This window comes from Macaca fascicularis, chromosome 13 (assembly GCF_037993035.2).
Source record: "Macaca fascicularis isolate 582-1 chromosome 13, T2T-MFA8v1.1".
NCBI lineage: Eukaryota > Metazoa > Chordata > Mammalia > Primates > Cercopithecidae > Macaca > Macaca fascicularis.
Genome location: NC_088387.1, coordinates 37,010,578 through 37,035,691, shown reverse-complemented (window position 1 = coordinate 37,035,691; position 25,114 = coordinate 37,010,578). Strand labels below are relative to the sequence as shown.

Genomic DNA, 25,114 nt, shown 5'->3' with positions numbered 1-25,114 from the left:
GAATTTGTATGAGGTTGGTAATTAGGTAACAGTATTAATATTCAAGTTAATTTCCTGATTTGGACCATTATACTGTGGTTATGTAATAAAACGTCCTTGTGTTTAGTAAGTAACCTCTGAAATATTTAGGGGTAAATGTGCCACATGTCTGTAACCTTCTCCCAAATGGTTCAGAGTATAATAATAGGTATAGAGAGAGAGACTTATAAAGTAAATATGATAAATTGTTGAAATTTAGGGAATTTTGGTGACAGAAATATGAAATTCCTTGTGTTATTCCAGTAACACTCTTGTGAATCATACATTATTTCAAAATAAAAATGTTTTGAAAGCATATTTTGAACATTAGTGGGGTTTTCCACTTATAAGTCTTATATTGTTTCTAGCACCTGCGTGATGACATATCAGAGATACTATTTAGTCAGTTCAAAGGAAACATAGTTTGATAAAGTTCTTTTTCAATGTTTATTATAAAAAAAGAACAGAAACATTCTGGAATATTCATAAAAGCCTATTAAAACAAAATAAATGAACAAATAACTAAATGTAGACATATAGGGCATGTGCTATTCTTTGTAATTAAATTTTCTACTACCGCAAGGCATAACTGAGTCACTTTCCCTAGCATTGGTGTGTTGGATGTGTGCAATTCCATTGATCACCTCTAGTTTTCCTGGGACAAATTGCAGGCTTTTACAAGTCTTGGTAGAAAACACAAGGAAAAGGTGTGGAGCACAGCCAAGTAGGCATGGACCAAGACCAACAGCAGGTGAATCCTAACTGCCTTTCATAGACTTTGAACATATGATAATATATGTTGACACAGTTATTAAAGGGACTGAAATGATTAGAAATCATTGTCTTGGTTTAAAAAACCAAGTGGGGAAATATGGGTTAGAACCGAGTTTAAGAGAGGTGAAGAAAAAGTTTTTATTATGGCAAAGTATGAAGGACATTTTGGAATAAGAGACTGACTGATGCCAAGGATTTGATAGTAAGATTAAGCAAGTGATTTTGTGGGCATGCTAAACAGGTTTGCCTTTGCTCAAAAATGCTTTGACATAAAATATGCAGTTGGGAAAATAAGCAAGAATTGCCTCTTTGCCATATGTTTACTATCAATGTATACGCTCACCATAAAGCAGAAACAAATTATAAGTGTGTTTCCTTTCAGTCACAGGAATAATTCTTCAAAAGTCAGGTTTAAATATGAATTTTTTTTTATCTCATAACAGTTTCTTCTCGAATCCATGAATTACTCCTTGACATCAAGAATGTATCTTCTTTCATTCATGTTTCCCAAATCAAAACATACTATTGGGCATAGAGTATGTGTGCTTGCTTGTTTCTTTGTTTAGTTGTATTGAATTAAATTCTGCTTAACAAAAATATGGTCATATTTGTCTGCTTATTTATAACATTTAGGAAACCATTCAGGCAGCGTTTGAATCGGCCCGCCTCTATGCAGCTACCTTTGAAAACTTCCAGCTATTCTTCAAGGAAAATGAAAGTCTTGATTTACAAGCTCTTAAACTTCAGGAACCTGGTAACTTGTCCATTTGTACTTACTAATTATTTTTTTAGGGATATGAGATTTGTTGTCTTTTAGGATTCTGTTTGGTGGTGTTTGGGGACACAAATGGTAGCCCAAAAGAGTTGGCCTGACAAAAGGCAAGAGTTAATTCATTTCTAGGTTATTTTCTATAGAATTACTTTTTTCCTTTCTCCTTACTCAGTATTACTGTTTTATTTCAGGATATTATGGAAAGCAATTCCTTCCTAATTGCTGATCCTTTAGTTTAAAGTTGTATCGGTGCTAAGAATATATAACCTGCATGTGAGAAGGAGTTGAAAGGAATGGATATCTCTACCAATTCCATTAAATAAAGTTTACATAAGTTTTTCTATCTCAGGAACTTATTCTTTTTTCTTCTGGGACTACATTAAGATCTGGTGGGCGTGAATCAACAACTCTTAGTCATGAAATTAGACCTGGGGAAAACTATTTTATTTCACTAATACTGTCTTTAACAAAGGAAGATGATCTATAATATCCAAGTGCAATTTCAGGCAAGCAAGTTCTCAGAAAATTATAAAAAATAAGTATATTTGTTTGCTATTTTAAAACATCATGCATGTCTTTCATATTTTTTGTTTCATGAGCTTTATTTTCTTATATATAAATATAATTACTTTGATACTTTGCTCTATGAACCAGCACTAATTTTTTGTTTTTGTATTTATGTTTTTCTTTCAATTCCTTATTCTTTATTATGCTGAAGCATTTTAAAGTAAATTAGACACTGCATTCTTAAGTTAAATAATTCAATAGGCATCTCTAAAACATGTTTCTACAGAATGGAAATAGTATCATCCCACGCCCCTCCCCCCCACCGAAATAGCGATTCCTTAATATCTTCACTTACTCCATATTCAAAATTCCCCAAGTAAAGCAGCTTCCAGCTGATTTGGCCAGGAATCAAGTCCAAGATCAGGCATTGTATCTGATTGTTATGTCCCTTAAATTTTAAAAATCTGAAACTGACTCCTTTTTTTCAAGATACTAAGTTGTTAGACCAACATGGGGCCCCAATTTAGGAAGCAAAATTTAGACAAGCCTACTTCCACTGTCCTTCAGCAACACGATCACACGGAGATTTAGTGTGTGCTGAACAGAAGCACACTGACAGGGACGTGAGGACATGATGCCTCCTGTGCTGGCATCACAGTGGCAGCAGGCTATGGAGCCTGGAATTTTGGCACAAGAAGGAGGCCTGATCAAAATAGCCAGTTCTAATCCCTGAGCTCTTCTACTCATATCCTGACCCCAAAGCTTCCTAGCCTCCTGCTACCACAGTCCTCACACTGAATAACTGTGATCCCTCAGCAAGTTCCCATCAGGGTACAGTCCCCTGGCTCCCAGGTTGCTCTTCAGCAAGTCCTACCTTGTCTTGCTGGTCCTGCCTTTGAAACCCAATCCTGGAACCAAGTCTCCCAGTCCCAACACTCTGATGGCTGCGACTTTGGAGTACCTTGGCCTGGACTCCTAACCTCTGTGCTCCTCCTCTGTTTGGAACCCCCCAATACATCCTAAACCACTAAATCCAATTGTTTGCCAGAGGCTTATAGAGATGGGCTTTGCCCTTGGATATCATCCTTACCTGTTATTTTATATCCTCAAACGACTACAACATTGCTTAGCACATATTGTAGATCCTTAATAAATGTCTAACTGAACTTTTAACCAGGCTGCTCCCTGTCCGACCTCAGAGAACGACCAGCAGATGGGTTCTGGCTTCCTGACAAGCAGCCACATTTCACCACCAAATTCCTATAAATGTCAGCATTTACTAATAATGTCTACACTTAACTGAGCACTTACAGCATGGTAGATACTGTTTTAAGTAATATTTAGACATTTCATCCAATCCTCACAATTCTGAGGAGAGTTTAGTATTACCATTTTATTTAAAAAAAAAAAACAGATCAATAGAGAGAAGGCAACTTCAAGATTAAACAGCTAGTGAGCAGTTCAGATCTAATTTCTCTGACTTGAAAGCTTGTCTGCTTAACCGTTTTACGTACTGCCTCTCCGCGGTGGCTCACACCTGTAATCCCAGCACTCTGGGAGGCCGAGGTGGGTGGATCACGAGGTCAGGGTATCAAGACCATCCTGGCTAACATAGTGAAAACCCGTCTCTACTAAAAGTACAAAAAAATTAGCCAGGCATGGTGGTGGGCGCCTGTAGTCCCAGCTACTCGGGGGGCTGAGACAGGAGAATGGCGTGAACCCAGGAGGCTGAGCTTGCAGTGAGCCAAGATCTCGCGCCACTGCACTCCAGCCTGGGGGACAGTGCAAGCCTCCATCTCAATAAAAAAAAAGAAAAAAGAAAAAAGAAATCGTATTTCTCAACTACTGGCTTTAATCTTTTATTCCTTTTTGGCCATGTGGCCATAGCCCAGTCATACGACCTCAATTGATATCAATTTCTCTATCTATAAAATAAGAGTTTTGGACCAAATCAATGGTTCTGAAAGTTGTGTTCATTGGCACTGTTCTGAGGGATAATTACATGATACCATGAAAAAAGATGGAGCTCAAATAAATTTGGAAAATACTAAACAACGCAGCATTATACAGGTATCCTTACCATGGGACTTATCAGAACATGTAACATTAATTTAGTCGACTTTCAAAAATATACAAATCAAAACCTTCTGAAGTGAGTAAGGGAGATAATTGCTGTTTCTGTTTTATATTATGAGGTAGCTGAAGCTCAGAAAGACTAAGTGACGTTCCCAAGGCCACACATGGGTTAAAGACCTGAGCTCAAGTCTTCTAATACTTTCTCTGGTGTGTTCTTTATACTATATCAAACTACCCCTTATAATTAGGAGAAGAGATAGCATGAGTAAAGGCAGGAAACAGTACCCTTTTCTCTTTGGGGTGGTGGAGGAAGGTTATGGAAAGAGGAAAAAGGGCAGACAGTAAGGAAATCAATTTGACCCAAATGTAGGAGGTAATTAGAAATAAAATTAGCTAAATTTTTAGAGGCCCAGAAGGTACAGAATTTTGAAAGAAAGCAGAGAAGTTTGGAATTGTATATGCATTAGAGAGAGAGCTATTTTTGTCTGATAGTATGATGAGAGTGTATTCAAGGATAATCAGGTTTCCATTGGTTCCAGATGGATTGGATGAGGGAGAAAATAGAGGCAAGAAGATTATCAAAATGCAACTACAGCATATGCAAATTGATAAAGGCCTTGACCATGATGTAGGGTGCAGGAATTGCAGAGAGATGTGTTGGAAAGAGGAATAGAGATAATTTTAGCTATGTGTGATCTCTTATGTTTCAAAATTTGTTGTTTATATTCTCAAAATGCTTTACTTTGAGATACCACGTGGGAGAGAACATTTAGATTAAGCTCAACTTGAAACCAACCTAGCTCTGAAATCTAGTCAATTCCAGACTAGATTCTCTAATGCACTTGCAAATTATTTTCATCTGTCATCTCTTCATAGGAGCCAGAAGACATATTTACATTATAAAATATTAGTTTCTTTATCACAAGAATAAAATACTATAAAGCAATCCAAATTAGCGTTTTAAAGTTACATGAGATACTCTAACTACAGATAATAACATTATACATATATGTGTAAATGTATCAATGCAATGATTTTTAATATATTTTGTAATGATCTTTTAAAATCCAATGTGGTATATTTTATGATTTATGTGAATTTTTTTATGTAGATGTTAACTTTTTTAGTCAACAACTGGAAAAATACCACAAACAGCACAAGGACGCAGTAGCTCTCAGACCCACCAGAAATGTAGGATTGCTGCTCATTGACACTAGGCTGCTAAGAGAAAAATTAATTCCATCACCTTTGCGATGCTTAGAGGTAACTATAAACTAGGAAAAAATTTAATTATTCCTCTACAATTATTTTATGATTTTTCTACTGCACAAAAACCTATTATTATTTATTTTATAGTATTGCAAATATATAAATTAACATAATACTATTGGACATCCTTAATTTCTAAGAAAACCTCTATAGTCTTTTTGTCACAAGCAGAATCAGCTTTTTAGATGAGATAATGGAGGGGACTGCAGGACTCACACTGGCCTCTTGCTCCTCCTCCATTTTCTATTGTCGGAGCATTTCAAGACCTGCAGAGAGGATACTACTATAACAGCTTAATATCCCAGAGGCAGTGATGGTTGATTTTAGACCACCAAGATCAAGTTTAGGAAATCATTTTCTGATCTGGAATTGTCCCTACAGGTCTAATTATGTTTTGGTAAGTTATAGAACTAGGGAAATTTCTGTAATAAGTTTCAGAACTAATACAATAACTTCCTTTGGAGCCAGAGTATACTTGTATCTTCCCAGTGCCCACAGAGAGACAATGATATAAAACAGGGATTGGAAAACTATAGCCCACAGAGCCAACCCAGCCTGCCTCTTGTTTTGTATATGGTTTTATCGGAACACAGCCGTGACAATGATTTACATATCATCTATGGCTGCTTTCTTCCTAGAAGGACAAAGTTTAGTCGTTGTGACAGAGACTGTATTGACTGCAAATCTAAAATATTTACTATCTGGCCCTTATAGAAAACATTTTCTGGCTCCGATAGATGATAGAAGATAGAGCACTGTATAAAAGAGTGCAGACCTGAGTGTTAATGTGTTCTGTTATTAATTAACTGTATAGTATTGGTCTTCCTTCTAGAGTTTTATTTCTTCATCTGGTTAAAAAAAAAAAAAGAAATATATATACATATATATATACTTATTTATGTATATATAATTATTATATAACTGGAGCAAATTTAATTCAATTTCAACAAGCATTTTTTAGCTACTGTATGCTCAAGAAATATTTGGGTATAAATTTACTGTAAGCCCAAGAATACTGAGCTCAAACTGGCTTAAGCAATCAGAAGAGTTATTGGCATATGCATCTAAAAAGTCCAGAGATTGGGTCAATATCAAGAAGGTATGATCTAGTAGCTCAGTGTTGTTACCAAGGAACCAATTCTTTCATTCTTTTTCCTGAACCTCCTATGTGCAGGCTTCATCCTAAGGCATTTGTGAAATGATCGTCAAAAGCTTCACAAGCCAATTATTTGTTTGTATGGAGAGAGAAAGAGAAAGATTGGGGTTCTGAGTATACATCTCTCTCAGCCATAAATAAAAGTGTGGGCCTTTATCTGATTGAATCAACTAAAGTCAGAGGTTCACACTTGATATGGTTTAGCTTTGCATCCCCACCCAAATCCCATCTTGAATTGTAATCCCCAGGTGTTAAAGGAGGAACCTGACAGAAAGTGATTGGATTATGGGGGTGGTTTCCCCCATGCTGTTCTCCTGACAGTAAGTGAATTCTCACAAGATCTGATGGTTTTATAAATCATGGTTTTTCCTGCACTGTCACATACTTCTCCTTCCTGCCACCTTGTGAAGAAAGTGCCTTGCTTTCCCTTCACCTTCTGCCATGAGTATAAGTTTCCTGAGGCCTCCCCAGCCATGCTGAACTATGAGTCAATTAAACCTGTTTCCTTTATAAATTACCCAGTCTCTGGCAGTTCTTTATAGTAGTGTGAAAATGGATTGATACAACCTTAATCTGATCACTTTGGCCAAAAAAGCCGTGCTTCTATTTGCCAAGTGATCAGTCAGACTCCATATTTGTTTCTGAAGGAGAGATCAGTTTCCCTCAAACTGCATGGCTGGCACCCAACATGAAAAGAGTGGGACTGATGCTGAACAGGGCAGCACAATGTCCACTACATAGGATGAAGAAGCAGAAAGCATACTTGCAAGATATTAGAGCATTTATGGAAAATTTTTGGTAAGCTGTAGAAATGATCTTCAAAACCTGGCCTTCCTGTTTTCACATTTAACTAGCAGTGATTTAATGAGAAAAAAGTCTCTTCGTATGCACTGCTGCTTCCAATACCTGCTGATTTAACGGATGTCCCATTAGGATTTGTCTAAAATATATAATAAAATGAAAATATTCAATTATTTACAGTTCACATGTTATTTTCTTTCTTAGGTGCTAAATTTTATGCTTCCTCGTCAAAGCAAGAAAAAAGTGGATGCCATTATCTTTGAGGCACAAGATGCAGAGTATAAACTTGAGTTTGTTCCAACTACTACCACAGAATATGTTCATAGCTTATTATTTCTTGATGAAATTCAGGAACGGGTGAGTTGATTATCTCATGTAACTCAATATTCCAGATCTTGTAGTAGGAAGGAAGACATAGTACAAGAAAAAGTGAAGGACCAAAGGGCGAAAGACAGCTGTCAAAATATCAGAAACACTTTCAAAGTAAGTGGATGTTCTACATCACAGGAATAAAGCCAGCTGACAGTTATCAGACTCTTACAGTCAGGCATCATATTACATTTTCTACATGCATTACGTTTTTAATTCTCACAAAAGCTTAAGAAGTGTTGATGTTTATCCTCATTCTGCAGATAAGGAAACAGGAACCAGAACAGGATGTGTTATCCAAGATCACAGAAATGTATGGATGTGAAAGAGTTAGAATTTAGATTTGAGTTTCTTTGACTGCAAAGCCAATGTTCTCAACCATAGTTTATTGGAATTCCAATTTTTAGTAAATGGTAATACCATTATAATCTAGATATTAATCATAATGGAAGTCTGACTGCTTAATAGGAAACTTACTGTTAAGAATGAAAGAAACCCAACACAAACCTGCTTAAGTGGGGAGGTAGAGGTGGGGAGAAAAAGTGGATATGGGGACTCAAATGATGCAGATGGAATCAGGTCTCTGTTTTTCTCTCTTATACACACACTCTCTCACTCTCTCTCCTTTGTCTCTTTTGCTTCTTTTTCTCTGGAAACTTAGTTTCCTCCTCTTAGCCTCTTCCCTGTAGGAAGCAATCTAGCATTTGGCTCCAATGGTTTTTTTCATAAACTTTCATTCATATTAGGTTGGCATTTAAAATATAGATAAATTATTTTATTAAATATCTGAAAATTGAAGAAATGTTTCAATTAAAAAAGTAAACTGAATGAATGTTATATAAATTATTAACCAAATTAATAAAAATGCTATTTCACATGACTACAAAAGTAACAGTGTTTCTCATTTCAAGAAATCATGCCTTCTCAAAAAGGCAGATGATCGTGGTTCTCCTCAGGTTTGCTTATAAATTGTCCCAGGAATCTAAAGATGTGAATTACTTATTATTGTTTGTATTCATTAAGTCACTTCAAACAAATAACCCAAACCCACTTGAGAAAGCTTAGGCCAAAATAGGGATCCCACTTAAGGATTCAGGGGTGCTTCATGGAACTCCCAATCAAGAATGTAAGTAGGCTCAGGAACTGACCAGAACCTGGAATAGGACAGTCACAGGAAGCCCCGGTAGTCCCTTCTTCCATCTCTGCTCTCTGCATCTCGCTGAGGGTCTGTTTCACTTCTCTCCCTCTGCAGACAGCTACTTCTGCTGCTTCTTACCACAGCAGTAAACATGGCCACCAGCAGCTCCCAAACTATAGCTTGCAAGTCTAGCCAGTCTGCAAGAAAGAGATAATCTCTCTTTTTCAATATTGATTCTAAAGGTCTAGTAAATTGATTCAGAGCTCCTATGCTGTTCTATAAACTATGTCAGGAAGGTAGGGTCACATCATAATCAATGGCTGCAGAGGGTCAGCTGCTATCACCTTGTGGTTCCAGAACAGCAAGTTGATGCAGTATGCAGAAAACATAGACTGTGTCCTATCTCCAGGAAGTTGTCTGTGTTTGCTGGATGGTGTGTTTGGAAAGCAACTTCCTTTAGGGAGATTTTCTGCACACACAGAAACTTTTTCTGGATCGTTATTCATTCAGTCAGCAAGTTTAGTGAACACCACTTAGCAGGGTGCAAAAATTACAGTGAATAAACCTGCTTTAAAGAAGTTGAGTCTTGAATGCAAGCAGATAATTTTGATACAATGGGCATAGGTATAAGATACGTTGTAGCACTGGGAAGTTTGTAGTAATTCTTGCCTATGGGTTACAGAAGGCTATATGGAGGATGGCATATTTAAGCTGTCATAAAATACATGAAACATTCAGGTAGGCATTCCAGGGAGAGGGAAAGCTATGTGCAAAGACAGGAGGCAACGTGACAAAAACAGGATTTAGCAATTGATATGCTATGGAGAAAGAATGTTTGGTTGAAAGTTGATGAACTCTATGTAGCTATTCAAAGATAGGAGACAAGAAATTAATTACAAAGATGTTAAGTAGAATTGAAAGGACTTGATGGGCAACTGAATGAGGGGACAGTGAGAGGAAAATGAGGTGACTTATAGGTATCATTCTGCAGGGAATGGGTATTTAGCAATTTCATACCAATATAGGGAGGGTAGGCTACATAATTCATTGTCTGATCAGTACGTTTTTCTGAGAGTGAAAGAGACACTATTAATCATTGTACTAGGACAATAAGTGTAAACCCAGGACATTCCCAGAGAAACCTGGATATATACTCACCCAAAATAGAGGAAATAGAGGAAGATGAACAGATCTTGATGTAGAGAGACTTAGTTCTATACGTAATTTGTTCAAGGTGTTAGAAATTTTGGTTGAAAATCACAAAAACTCACATAAATAGCTTAGAAAAATGGGAAGATTTATTCTAAGTTTGCAGGAATATCTTTCAGAATCCTAAAGTGTGGATAGAGCCAGGCCTTTACAAAAAGGCCTCTCTCCTTCTCTCATCTCTGCTCCTCCAGAACCATGGTTCCCGAACGGGGACTCCAAATCAGCAGCAGCAGCATCGCCTGAGAATGGGTTAGAAATGTTCATTCTTGGGACCCACCCTCCATGACTACAGTGTTTTTATGACTTGCTAGACCTTTTGAATCAGACACTCTTGGGAGGGGCTCAGCAATTTGTTTTAACAAGCTTTCCAAGGTCATTGCCATGGAAGCTAAAGATTGAGAACTATTTCTCTACAAACCTGTCTGCGGTTATCTTCTCATGTTAATGACCTGTTCTGTTTCCACATGAAAGTAAATGGCCTCAGTCCTAACTCTTCCTATGTTCAAGAGAAAGGTCAGACTGAGCTAAGTTCTTTAGATCACAGTTTGATGGTCCTTGGTTCAGCTTGTGGCCAGGAAATTGGGCCAACTAGTATGAAAATGTCTGCTCCCTCTATAACCATGTGGCAAAGCTGGGGGTAAGGAACTTTCCCAAAACTGGGGGATCCCTTGCCAGAAAATTAGGAAAGACAAGCAATACTGTCCACTGAAAGTAAGAAATCAAAGTGAAGATGTTTAGTAGTGATTGGGCTGCAGTAAAATAATTTATTAAGGGATAGTGGGAATCTCACCATAGATCTGGGTTCTAAACCTATGCAGCCAAGTCCACAGCTTGTCGATCCTTCTGGCTGCTCTGGGATCATCACTGCCCATCACACATGCCTAGAAGCTCAGATACTACAGCTGAACAACCGCACAGCACATGTTTTCTTAGAAAACTTTAAATATTGGCACTGTTTACTACAACAAAAGAACAAAACAGAAAGAAAGAGGAAACATTTATAAGAGCCCAGCTCTGAATAATTTACCTCCTAACCTAATTACCTGTATTATAGCAATTACTATCTTCTAGCAGGCTTTAGCCAATTTGACTGTTACATTATAATACACTCCTTCTGTGCTGACTATTCACAGTTTGATGTTTGATATGGTTTGGCTGTGTCTCCACCCAAATCTCACCTTGAACTGAATTCCTACATGTCAAAGATGGGGCCGGGTGGAGATAATTGAATCATGGGGGTGGTTTCCCCCATACTGTTCTCATGTTAGTGAATAAGTCTCATGAGATCTGATGGTTTTTATAAATGGGAGTTCCCCTGCACAAGTTATCTTGCCTGCCGCCATGTAAGACATGCCTTTGCTTCTCCCTTGTCTTTAGCCATGATTGTGAGTCCTCCCCAGCCATGTGGAACTGTGAGTCCATTAAACCTTTCTTTTATAAATTGCCCAGTCTCGGATATGTCTTTATTAGCAGCAGCAGAACAGACTAATAAAATGTTCATATTGTACAGTGGCTGTCTCCTATTAGAACAAACTTCAAGACTGAACTAGGACTCTGTTACATTTAATGAGCAAACTATGTTTCCATTTAGATTGAAAGCCTTGAAGATGAAGGGAATATAGTGACTCAAATGTACAAGCTTATTGAACAGTATCAGGTACCCACACCTCCTGAAGACTTTGCTGTTTTTGCAACTATGAAGCCATCCATTGTTGCTGTTCGGAATGCCATTGATAAATCAGTGGGTGATAGAGAATCAAGCATTAAGCAATTTTGTGTGCATTTGGGTAGTGATCTTGAAGAATTAAACAACGAAGTGAATGAAGTAAAACTGCAAGCACAGGTAAGTTAAATCATTATTTTGTAAAAATAATCTATGCAAAGTTTTACTATTACATTTGTTTATTAAAGTATAGTCAACAAATAAAAATTGTATATATTTACAATATATAATGTGATATTTCGATATACGTATACATTGTGAAAGTGTTAAGCTAATTAATGTGTCTGTCACCTCATATACATCATTTTTTGTGGTGAGAATAATTAAGACTACTCTTCAAACCATTTAGAGAACACATTTAACTGATGTAGCTTTAGTTTTTTGTAGTTTCGTTCTAACCAAGCAACAACGTCTTTGAGCTGCTACTTAAAAATTAATGTTTCAAAATCTCGCTTTAAGTAGTGAATACATTTCAGACTATCACAAAGCATGTATGTAATATTAAAATTGAATTTAGCCAATTAAATTCTAGTCCTAACTTGTATTTTTTATTTTGAAGAGTTTTAATGACTTGTTAGCACATTTTATAGCTATTGTCACGATTTTAAAGTTTGCATAATACCTGGGTGATGAAATAATTCATATAACAAACCCCCATAACACAATTTTAACTGTATAACAAACCTGCACATATATCCCTGAACTTAAACTAAAAGCTAAATAAAAAATGAAAATAAACTTTGCTAGTATATTAGAAAATTCTCATTTAGGAAGAGACAGAGTATACATTGATAATTAGTAGTGAAGAATATTTAGTTACCTTGTACCACTTTTACAATAGAAAAGATATAGGGTACACTGACTCAAAAGAATATAGTACAGACATTAAAGATTACAGTATACCTTTACATGTATTAACATGGAAATGTAAAAACAGCTCACATTGTGTGCTTCCTCTTTGTCAACCAGTGTTCGAAGGACTTGGCATTGTTTTTACTTTTGTATTGAAGCCCTTTTGTATTTTCTTACAGACAAAAGTGTACAAAACTAATTACTGTACAACTCAATGAATTATCTGAAAATAAACACATCTATGCATCCACTACTCAAGTCAGTAAAGCATTATGATACCTTTAGTGTCCCCTGCTAATTACTAATCCTTTTGTTATGGGATCTTTGGGGTGTCATTTTTCTGGCTGGAAACCTCTGTGGCCGGTAGCACCTTTGCCTGAGTTCTTGTCCTGTATCTAAGAAGAATGAGGTATGCAGACAAGTGGAGGGTGAACAAGATGAAGAGGAGCTTTATTCAGTAGAACAGCTCAGAGGAGATCCGCAGTGGGTAGCTCCTCTCTAGGCAGGTCATCCCATTGAGTGTTCAGCTCTCAGCAGAGAGGAGACCCTGGAATGGGTGGCTCCTCTCTGCAGGCCGGTTGTCCCATCATCTCTGCAGCTCTGAGCAGAGAGAAGGCCTGGACAGGATAGCTCCTCTCTGCAGCTGGTTGTCCCAATGTATGCCCAGCTCCTAGCAGACAGGAGGCCCTGAAGTGGGTTGCTACTCTCTGCAACTGGTAGCCCCGATGACATCTCTGCAGGTCTCTGAAGTTCTCAGCAGAGAGGGTAGCTCCCCTCTGCTTCTGGTTGTCCCATTGTCTGCTCGGCTCTGGCTGAGCCCAGGGCCTTTATGGACCTCAGAGAGGAGGAAGTGTACACTGATGGGCCCATGGGGGATAATGGGCAGGCTGGAAAAAGCATCACAAGTTCCTACTCCAGTCTGTGGGACTGGCAGCCCAGCCCCCAGCCTTCAGACCAACGTGGGGCCTCACTGGGGACCTACCCCCTTCCATCCAGGAATCTGTCTGCCTCCTGCTGCTGTTCATGGCAACGGGGCTGGGCCCTGACTGCTCCGAGATCAGAGAAGATCGAAGAAGTGCCTTCTCCCACTGCCTGGCCTCTCTCCCTTCCAAGATCAGAGCAGGGAGAGACCAGGCAGCGGAAGCAGGCACTTCCAAGCCTGCGAGGGCAGAGGGACCTTCCCATGCCCCCAAGAGCACAGGACTGCCTGAGTCTACAGCAACAGTTTGAGTGGCTACAGCTGCACCCGAGCAACTCCCACCCCAGCTTGGAAGGGACAATGCTCCCACTTGTCCCTAACTCCCACTGGCTCCATGGAGTGTGCAGCCCCAGCCATGCCTCCCTCCTGCAGCAGGCATGTTGGCAGTGGCAGGCCATCTGGAGCAGGAATGCTATAAATTTCCTATTTTTGAACTTCTATTAATTAGAACCACACAGTGTGCCCTTTATTTTATTTTGGTATGTTCCTAAGATTTATCCATATTGCTCTTTGTGGATGTAGTTTATTCATGTTTGTTGCTATGTAGTATTTTATTGTATTTTACAATGATTCATTTCATGGGTGATGGAAATTGGGATTATTTACCATTTTGGGCAATGATGAGTAATAGTCCTAGAAATATTCTTATGTATGTTTTCATGTTTTAACTCATTTAAATCTCAGAACACTTTAGGGTTTTATTATTCACATTTTACAGAAAAGGAAATTAGAGTACAGGGTTAAGTAATTTGCTGAGGGTCACACAGTTACTAAATGGAGGATTTTGGATTCAAGCTTAAGCAGTCTACTGTCAATGGTTAATAGTCTGCTATTAATTGCTGTACCATATACTGTATTCTATACACAGCATACCGTTAAAAAGTATGAATATTTATGTATGCATAGATCATTAGAGAAAGCAAAAGTGCCAGCACATGCTTGATGTATAATCATGCATTTTTTATTTTTTAAAAAACTTTTATTTTGGGTTCAGGGATACATGTGTAGGTTTGTTATATAGGTAAACTCATGTCTCAGAGATTTGCTGCATAGGTTATTTTGTCACCCAGGTACCAGGCCTAGTACACAATAGATATTTTTTTCTGATCCTCTCCCTCCTCCCAACCTCCACTCTCAGGTAGGCCCCAGTGTCTGTTGTTCCTCTCTTTGCGTCCATGTGTTCTCATCATTTAGCTTTCACTTATAAGTGAGAACATGCAATACTTGGTTTTATATTCCTGCATTAATTTGCTATGAATAATGGCCTCCAGTTCCATCTGTATTCCTGCAAAGGACATAGTCTTGTTCTTTTTTATGGCTTCATAGTGTTCCATGGTGTATATGTGCCAGATTCTTTTTATCCAATCTGATATTGATTGGCATTTAGATTGATTGCATGTCTTTGCTATTGTGGATAGTGCTGCAATTAATATCTGCATGCAAATCATGCATTTTAAATAGCATGATGCACATACACAAAATGAAAGCGTGGGCTCATTCTAACTAGTGCTTTTTCTGTAGAAAGTTTGAAGTTAATTCTCTTGGGCAAAGGACTGTAACTTCATCATTTCCATAAATGATACTCTCTTGCTATCAAGACCCTCATCCCTGCTGTTGTGGGGAATTCAGAAGAAAACCTAAATGTGACCATTAATAATAATTTATTTCAGTTTGAAATGTCTGTTCCATTCTACCTGGGTCTCTTTTGAATAGATTTTAATTCAACTGAAAATCTAAACTTCCTATTGGGCCACCTATGCCACCATCCTGTCCTACCTATTGCCCCATAAAGGGAAGCTTGCATTCCCTCATGGCGAATAGATGGGGGAGGCAGGTCGTCTGTTCTTCATGCTACCTTCTGGGCCATAGCAGCTTCCAGTGCAGTTTGGCTGGGCTGCACCTGGTTGTCCCGGTTGCTGTTAACTAAGGGTCTTTCCTGGTTCTTTAGGCACCATGCTAGCCCCTATGCTGCAATCCATCATTGCTTCCACAACCTACAGTCCCAAGTAATCTGTAGCTTTCTCATCCTGGCCTCAGACATCTTCTGGTCCATCAGTTCTCACAACAGTTCCCACTACCAGAATCAAGACACATGAGAACTTCAGGATTCCCTGTATATCATACCAAGTCACAAGACACCAGAATGTCAATATAAGCCCCTTCTTCCTGGACACATCCCTTGGCTTTTACTAATCTAGAGCACGTTGCCAATTTGAATGCATGGCCATGCTGACTAAGACATGGACTAACTAGCCTCCCTGAGCTATGGCTATAATGGTTCTCAAATTCCTTCAGTTTTCTCAGATTATCCCAAACCTAGTTACGTGCTTTTGCTTTGCTCCTGAACTATTCCATTCCCATTCACTGGGGTTTCAATCCTAACAGGTCAGCCATAAAACATATGTCTTGCCATTTATGTTTTTCATTTTCTCTCTTCTATCATCTTCGAATACAAAGGCCTTTCCATTTCCTTTATTGTATAGTGGAAATTTACCTTATATCATATCCCCTTCCTTCTCTTCCCTGTTGCATTCACCTCTGCTTATCTGAGGTCACGTTGGTTGAAGAAGTGTAGGAAATGAAAGCAGATGAGGAAGAATATATTAGGTAATGTTTTAAAACAATTTTATCTCCATGGCACTTTATACAAATGCGTACTTTTTATAATGTCTATGCATTGGTTTAAAATTCAGGAAAGCAACAATTTTAAACATCATTTCTAAAAATCAAAAAGAAAAGAGAATTAAAGGGATCTTTTTAAAAATGTTTATTAATTCATTTAATTTAATTGATCTTTATCAAAAAGCAGGAATGGCTAACCAAAAACTGTCTTAAATTTACAGGATCCACAGATTTTAGATATCTCTGCTGACCAAGACAAAATAAGGCTCATATTGAATAATCTGCAATCTGTTCTGGCTGATCTTCAGAAACGTGCATTTCGGTATAAGTCCTATCAGAAGAATTTTAAGGTAATGACAGTTTTACACCATCTGTCTTAGAAATGTGTGTATAGAAATGGCATATATGCACAAGGACTTCAATAATGTAACTGTAAACATTCAATATTTGGACAACTATGTGCTAGTCAGCATGCTACAAATAGCCTCAAATACAAAATATGATATGTTCCCTGCCTTTGAAGTGTTTAAAGACTATTACACATGAGATACCAAATATCTTTCTTATTGAAATAATTGTGAATTATGCAAAACTTTCAGACAAGGAACTGTACTTTCTATGTTAAAATGTAAGTGGATTTTTAAATGTGGTCAATTAAAACCACACTATCCTTTCTTAAGTAATATTCAGGCTTCCTTTACATTCATATGGATGTTATGATTCCATTGATATTGCCTGATTTACACTGGTTTTATGTGCCAATTTGATAAAAATGACATCCCCAGCTAAGCCAGGGACAAATGGTTGTAAAAGGGTAGATTTGAGGACCAGGAGCAGTGGCTTATGCCTGTAATCCCAGCACTTTGGGAGGCCGAGGTGGTTGGATCACTTAGGCTCTTGAGTTTGAGACCAGCCTGACCAACATAGTGAAACCACATCACTACTAAAAATACAAAAATTACCCAGGCATGGTGTCACACACCTGTAGTCCCAGGTACTTGGGAGGCTAAACGGGGGGGGATCACTTGAGCCCAGGAGGCGGAGGTTGCAGTGAGCCAAGATTGTGACACTGCACTCCAGCCTGGGTGACAGAGACCCTGTCTCAAAAAATAAAAAAATAGAAATAAAAAAAGGTATATTTGAAAGGCTAAAAGAAGTCTCTCAAAAAACATGAAGAGAAAGGGTCAAGAGATGCAGATGCTTTCAATAGCTTTTAGAGAGACCAACAACAAGAAAAGAGAATAGAAAAGAAGATATTCCTATGGACAAAACCAGGGAGCCCCTAGCAATAAGGAAGATGCCACTGGTCTCCCCAAATATATTGGAGGAACATGCTTGAACCTCACAGGGGAATGCACCTGTCTTTTCAGAGCCCCAGATGGATGATCAGAAAGTGATCTGACATGCTGTCTACTCCAGGGTCCAGGGATTGGTAGAGAAATCTGAAAATTATGAATTTGATACCAGCCAATAAGGCTGGTGATACTTGAGGCAGATTTGTGTGAAGGAACTAGAGTTCAAAGTTGTTCCCAGGTTGAGTTAACTGACCTACAAGACAGGAAGATATGTAGTAAGGAGCAAGGTATGGAGGAAATACTACTTGATAAAAAGCTACAACTTGGCCGGGCACGGTGGCTCACACCTGTAATCCCAGCACTTTGGGAGGCCAAGCCTGGCAAATCACGAGGTCAGGAGTTCGAGACCAGCCTGGCCAACATGATGAAACCCCATCTCTACTAAAAATAAGAAAAATTAGCTAGGCATGGTGGCAGGTGCCTGTAATCCCAGCTACTTGGGAAGCTGAGGCAGGAGAATCACTTGAACCCAGGAGGCGGAGGTTGCAGTGAGCCGTGATCGCACCACTGCACTCCAACCTGGGTGACAGTGTGAGCAAGGCTCCATTTCAAAAAAAAAAAAAAAGCTACAACTCACATGTGAGCACCCCTTGAGTAGGAAAGAATATCATTGGTCCTGTCAGCAAGACAGCAGAGTATGAAGCCCCAGCCCCTCCTTTTTCCCTTGGACACACTGACTCAACAACCCCTGAACCAACTTATTTTGTCAGAAATACAAAGGCAAGTTGAGGGTCTCTTGCACCCTGGGCAAGTATAAAATCAGCTGATTGAAGCCAGTAGAATAATTTCTAACACCCTTTCACTGTGATTCCTGCCCCCAGCACAGTGCTACACAGTTAGGAGGAAGTTCTCAGCTTCTCCCTGGTGAGGGAGGGAAAGACAGACTGGATGGAATATATGGCATTCTGACACTTTAGGGGTCTGCCTGAGAGACTGGTTTCTCTCTTGCCTGAATTTGATTATGCACAGGAAAGGCCCCAGGTTGGAACCACTGAGAACAAAAGCAACAGTTTTGACCAGTTTACACTCATAGCCATTAACACCCCTCCCCCCACCCCTGACTCAGTGCAGAGTAAGCAAGCAAGAATTCCCAAATCTCAGCTTCTACCTGGACACGGAAAGATTTGAAGTGGCTGCCCAATGTGATACATTATCAGGGGACTGCTCAAGGGACAAACTTCTATATCACCTGTCTTGGAGTAGTGACAGGATCCAGCATATTCTAGGTATCTTATGTGTAGAAAACTCTAAAACTCCAGGGGAAAAAAATTAAAACTAATAAATAAACTCAGTAAAGTTGCAGAATACAAAATCAACTTACATGAATTAGTTGCATTTTTATATACTAACAACAAACAATCCAAAAGATAAAGAAATAGCATAAAAATAAAGAAATAACATAAATAACAATCCAAATAGCATAAAAAATAGCATGCCATTTACAACAGAATCAAAAATAATAATAATAAAGTAGAAACAAACTTAACCTAGGAGGTGAAAGACTCACACACTGAAAACCAAAAAACTGTGATGAAAGAAATGAAATAATACACAAATAAATCGAAAGATACCCCATGTTCATTGATTAGACCACTTAATATTGTTAAAATACCTGTACTACCCAAAGTGACCTATACATTCAATGCAATCTTTATCAAATTCCCAATGACATTTTTAAAGAAATATTGAAAACAAATTCTAAAATTTTTAGGGAACCACAGAGGACCTCGAGTACCCAATGCAATTTTGAGAACAAGAAAAAAGCTAGAGGCCTCACACTTCCTAATCTAAAAACATATTACAAAGCTATAGTAATTAAAATAGTGTGGTACTAGCATACATTCAGACATATAGACCAATGAAACAGAATGGAAAGCCCCAAAATAAATCAATAAATATGGTCAACTCATCTTTGGCAAAGGTGCCAAAAATTCACAACAGGGAAAGGATAGTCTCTTCAACAAATGGTGTTAAGGAACTGGATATTCACATGCAAAAGAATGAAGGTGAACCCTTACACAAAAATCAGTTCAAAACAAATGGGTTAAAGACTTAAAAGACCTAAAACTATAAAATTCCTAGAGGAAAATGTAGGAGAAATCTTCATGACATTGGCCTTGGCTATGATTTCTTGGATGTGACACCAAAAACCAATGCAACAAAAACAGAAATAGACAAGTGGAACTACATCAAACTAAATAGCTTCTGCAAAGCAAAGGGAACAATCAACAGAGCCAATCAAAGGCAACATACAGAATGAGGGAAAAAATTTGCAAATTATATACTTGATAAAAGGTTATTATCTAAACTCCTTATATATAAGGAACTCCTACAACACAATAGCCAAAAAAAAAAAATAGTTTTTAAAATGGACAAAGGACTTGAATGAACATTTCTCTAAAGAAGACATACAAATGGTCAATAGGCATGTGAAAAGACACCCAACATCAGTAATCATCAGGGAAATTAAAATCAAACTACAAGAAGGTATCACCTCACATCTGTTAGAATGGCCATTACAAAAATAAAATGAATGATAAATATTGGCAAGGATGTGTGGAAATTGGAATCCTTTACACTGTAGATGAGAATGTAGAATGGTGCAAACACTATGGAAAACAGCACGGTGGTTCCTCAAAAATTAAAAAAATTAAAAATGACCCAATGATCCCATTTATGAGCATATATCCCAAATAATTGAATCAGGCTCTTAAAGATATATTTGTACTCCCATGTTCATTGCAGCATTATTCTCAATAGCCAAGATAAGGAAACGACTTAAAATGTCCATCAGCAGATGAATGGATAAAGAAAATGTGGTATCTACATAACATAGAATTGTATTCAGCCTCACAAAAGAAGAAAATCCTGCTATGTCACAGCATGGATGAACCTGGAGGACATTATTCTTAGTGAAATAAGCCAGCTACAAAAGGACAAATACTGCATGATCTCATTTATATGAGATATCTAAAGTAGTCAAATTCATATATACAGAAAGTGGAACGGTGGTTTCCAGAGGCTAGGAGGAGGAGGAAACGAGGAGTTGTTCTAGATGTATAAAGTTTCAGTTGTGCAACGTGAAAAAGTATTAGAAAATGTACATTAAATAACATTGTTAACATTATTATAGCTAGCATTACTGTACTTTACACTTAAAAATTTATTAAAAGAATAGATCTCATTAATGTGGTTTTTACCACAATAAAAAGAAAAGTTAAAAAATTAATTTTTAAAAAACACAGAACCTGAAATGAAAGTGTGTCTTCCTCCTTCCATCTTCCCTGTCTATGACTTCATGACTGATTCCTTCCTGATTGCCTCTGATCTAGCCTTCCTTCTGTGGCTCTCAATTATTTGGAGAATAGGTGTGAAAGCCTAACTAATCCAGGTTGCAGGAAATCATTTGCAACTCTTAATGGAAGACCAGACTAAATTCCTAATGTCAAAGTCCAAGAATTTCTGTGTAACCAACTCCCTGAAAGTTTCCCCAGCTTTGAGCCAAAGCAGTCTTAAAACACTTCTCATGAAAACACGTTCTTCACATTTTCTTACACCCTTCCTCTCCATGGGGTTCATATAAAGTCCGTGTTTAGAAAAGAGTCGGAAACCATGCTGTCCTCTCCATCTTAAACTTCACCATCTTCCCCACCAGCTATCGCACAGTCATCATCTTCTTCTGCCATTTAAGTACAGAAGCCCAATAGAAATCAGTGCCTCTAAAGACTCATCGGCTTTACCTAGAAGGCCTAACATATATGTGCATGTATAATTCAACTCAAAGAAGAATGCCTGTGTTACTCTTATAATATTTATGTCTTTGGAGAATATTTAAGTTCTAAGGAAATACCAGGAGTTATATTTTGTTACTGTAATGGAAATTCTAATGTATGTGGGGTTTTGTGGAGTTTTCTTTTTTTCTTCATTTGTTTCTAGTGCTCCTTTTCTTAATCCATTTAGGATGCACATTCTGCCAAGCAATCACTGTACCAAAAATTACTAACAGGAGAATAGCATATGCTCATTATATCTGAAAACTAAATTGCGCATTTTGTGTACTACATTTTTAAAGGTAGAAGTGTCCAAGTTTGAAGCTTTGGAAGAAGTCAGTGCTGAACTGAAGCTCAAACAATTGCTCTGGGATTCTTTCTCTGAATGGGATAAACTCCAACAAGAATGGTTAAAGGTAGGGGAAAAAAGCCTTCAGTTCTTAAATTATTTTTGTATGAATTAATCTTAAAATTGTAATAATTTGAATTATAACTTTTAACAATCTGGTGCTTTACTTAATGTCAGTAAAATATGCAATGGTATCATTTTCTGAGAATTTTTATAAGCTTTCCAGCGAAAGGCACAAAGGTCCTTATGTCACTGTATGCTACAGAAAAGAAAGTATTCTTGTAAGCCAGGCTTCTCAGGTCCTGTATATTAGAAGGCTACATAACGGAAGCATCAATGGACAATGCTGTGTGATATTTAATCACTTTGTGGTTTCTAAACACAATGTTGTCATCATACACTTCAATGTTCTTAAGGATTGTAGGATTTTATTTGTGATCTACACACTTTAGGTTTCTACTTTTGTTGTCCTTTGAAAAAGGAAGCCATTTTGTTCACTGTAATAGGATAGAGTGATAAAATCTAGGATCTTCCTTTAAGAACTCAATAGTAAACTTTTTAAATTAAGAAGCCAAATATCAACAACCATCAGAGAGTTTTGTTTCTAGGATCTACCCTATATTCAATCCTTAACAAGGGTCACCTCTCTACGAGGCAAAATAGATGGCCACCTATACTTTCAAGTGTGGTATGGACATGTTAGAAATACTATCAACCTCACAAATATTGTTTTACACTTCTTATTCATCCTACCTGTGCTGATGCCTATCATTAGAAGACACATGCCTTGGTTAAAAAACAGTAGCATAGAAAATATGTTCCAGGTGCTGGGAGTACCATTGGAGAATAAGAAGAACAAAGTTCAAACATAGAACTTACCTTTGGTGGAGAAAATAGAAAATAAAAAACAAATATATGCTATAACACCAATTATAACTCCTTTAACTCATTTATCACTTATCTCAGAAGTAAAAAAATATTCTTGAGAAGCAGCAGCTTAAAAAGAATTTTCTGATTACCACCATGGATTAGAGCAGTGGCTTCCAACATGGGATGCATTCACCCTAGGAAATGCACAAGAAAACCCATTAGGGAGCAGAAGTAAAATGATGGATTTAGAATAAAGAAAAATGAAGGTTTACAAATTTTCTACTGCCATCAGCATATATGTGTGGCTATCTGACATGTCAATATATGTGTATACTTATATGTTTACATAACTGAGAAAAACAATTATAGATCTATATATAAGATCTATATATAAGTATATAGCTCTATAATTTTATGAATAATTTATGAATTTAAAGTGTTTATGTTAAACAGGTATATAATCAAATAATAGAAGACTACTAGGTGAGAAATTTCTGGTTAGCAAGAGTAAAAAAATAGCTATTTGTCTCCTTCGAGGAGTTTATGCATATTGACCCTCAGGAATAAACAGGTGATGCTGTATATATAATATTATTAGCAATTTAATAAGTAAAGCCGTTTCCAAAAGCACAATGTAGATTTGGATTAACTTTTAAAAGTTTTTTTAGTATTTCAAACTTGACTTTTACTTTATGTGTTAACTTGTTTTGCTTTGTTTTTAAATTTTTCATAGTCCAAATTTGATTGCCTGGATCCAGAAGTCCTAAATAGTCAAGTTTCTAAATATGCTAAATTTGTGACTCAACTGGAAAAAGGCTTGCCACCCAACAGTGTAGTGCCCCAGCTCAAATACAAGGTGGAAAAAATGAAAGAAAAGGTAAGGTTGGTAGAAGTTAGTTCAAAAACTGTAGGCCAATTGGTTGTTAATTGATGCTAATGAGACCAGTATCAGGAATTATTCCCTGATTAAGTTAGTCAGCTTTGCAGACAGAAAAACCAATAGTCAAAATTCGTTTTTTTGTAGTGGCACAGACTACATCCTGTCTTCATTTGGCCAAGGACAGTTAAATACTGTGGTTAGGAGGGGCGTTCAGAGTGTTTCCCAAGTGGTAAGGGAAATAGTGCAGGAATAGGTTGTAGTTATGCTAAGATACTGATATGCTCAAACCCTTAGGGAGCCAGATGAGGCTGGGGTAGACTTGTCCAGTCGGCCTTGTCCATTTGCATCAGTGCACCACACAACTATGCCATTTTCCAGATGTGCTATGATGTGAAGAAAGTTGGGAAGCCAGGCTGCAGGTGTACAGGGCTGAATCTTTGAAACCATCTCAGCTAAGCCAGTGCTTGAAATGGTTAAGAAACAGGATATGATTTTAGTTTTTTAAACAATTTTAGGGTGTTTTGTTGTTGTTGTTGTTGTTGTTTTGTTTGTTTGTTTTTTGTTCACTCTTGTTGCCCGGGCTGGAGTGCAGTGGCACAATCTCAGTTCACTGCAATCTTGGCCTCCTGGGTTCAAGCGATTCTCCTGCCCCAGCCTCCCAAGTAGCTGGGATTATAGGCACCTACCACCCACCACGCTGGGCTAATTTTTTGTGTTTTTTCAGTACAGTCGGGGTTTCACTATGTTGGTCAGGCTGGTCTCGAAATCCTGACCTCATGTGATCTACCTGCCTCAGCCGCCCAAAGTGCTGGGATTACAGGTGTGAGCCACTGTGCCTGGACAATTTTAGGGTTTTTTTTTTTAAGATGAAATAAAGAACTAAAAAAAATGTGGAGAAGAAAAGTAAGCAAAGCTTCAGACACAATGAGAAGACAATTTTCCATCTTGAAAAGAGTGTTATTTGCATATTTTCCCCTTTAGCTTACAGTATCTAGTCAAAACACTTTCCCAAGTTGTTTAAGTCAGCTTCTTTCTTCTTTATTGCCTTTAGTGTGATTATATCATACAATTGTAAACAAATTTATTTGTTACAGTCTGCATTCCATCTTGGGTTCCCTTGAAATCCTGGTTTATATTCTTTTAAACTTGAATACGGTAGAGGTTACTTTTTGTGGCATACAGTTCTATGGGTTTTTACAAATGGGTAATGTATCCAATACAATAGTACCCTACAGAACAATTTCATTACCCTAAAAATTTGCTTGTGTTGTCCCTTTGTAGTCAGCCTTTCCCTCTATCACAATTCCGCACAACCGCTGATCTGTTTTCTGTCTCTATAGTTTTGCCTTTTACAGAATATTATGTAAATGAAATAATACAACATGCAGCCTTTTGGGTCTGGATTCATTCACTCAGCAAAATGCATTTAAGATTCCTCTATGTAGTTGTACCCAAAATATATAACGTACTCTTACAAATAAAAAGACAAATAACCCTTTAAAATGGGCAAAAGATTTGAATACACACTTCCCCAAAGAAGACACATGAAAAGATGCTGAACGTCATTAGTTATTAGGGAAGTGCAAAACAAAGCCACAATGAGGTAGCACTTCACATGCACTAGG

The 25,114-nt window shown here is 37.7% G+C and overlaps 1 protein-coding gene across 1 annotated transcript in view; it reads left to right on the top strand.

Moving 5' to 3' along the window:
• DNAH6 (dynein axonemal heavy chain 6) overlaps positions 1 to 25,114 on the top strand; it is a 367,549-nt gene that overhangs the window by 110,800 nt on the left and 231,635 nt on the right. Inside the window, exons 12-18 of the mRNA XM_005575454.5 lie at positions 1,426 to 1,546; positions 5,259 to 5,410; positions 7,578 to 7,730; positions 11,681 to 11,932; positions 16,487 to 16,615; positions 21,693 to 21,806; positions 23,343 to 23,486. Of these exons, the coding sequence (XP_005575511.2) occupies positions 1,426 to 1,546; positions 5,259 to 5,410; positions 7,578 to 7,730; positions 11,681 to 11,932; positions 16,487 to 16,615; positions 21,693 to 21,806; positions 23,343 to 23,486 (1,065 nt within the window). The remainder of the gene's footprint in view (positions 1 to 1,425; positions 1,547 to 5,258; positions 5,411 to 7,577; positions 7,731 to 11,680; positions 11,933 to 16,486; positions 16,616 to 21,692; positions 21,807 to 23,342; positions 23,487 to 25,114) is intronic.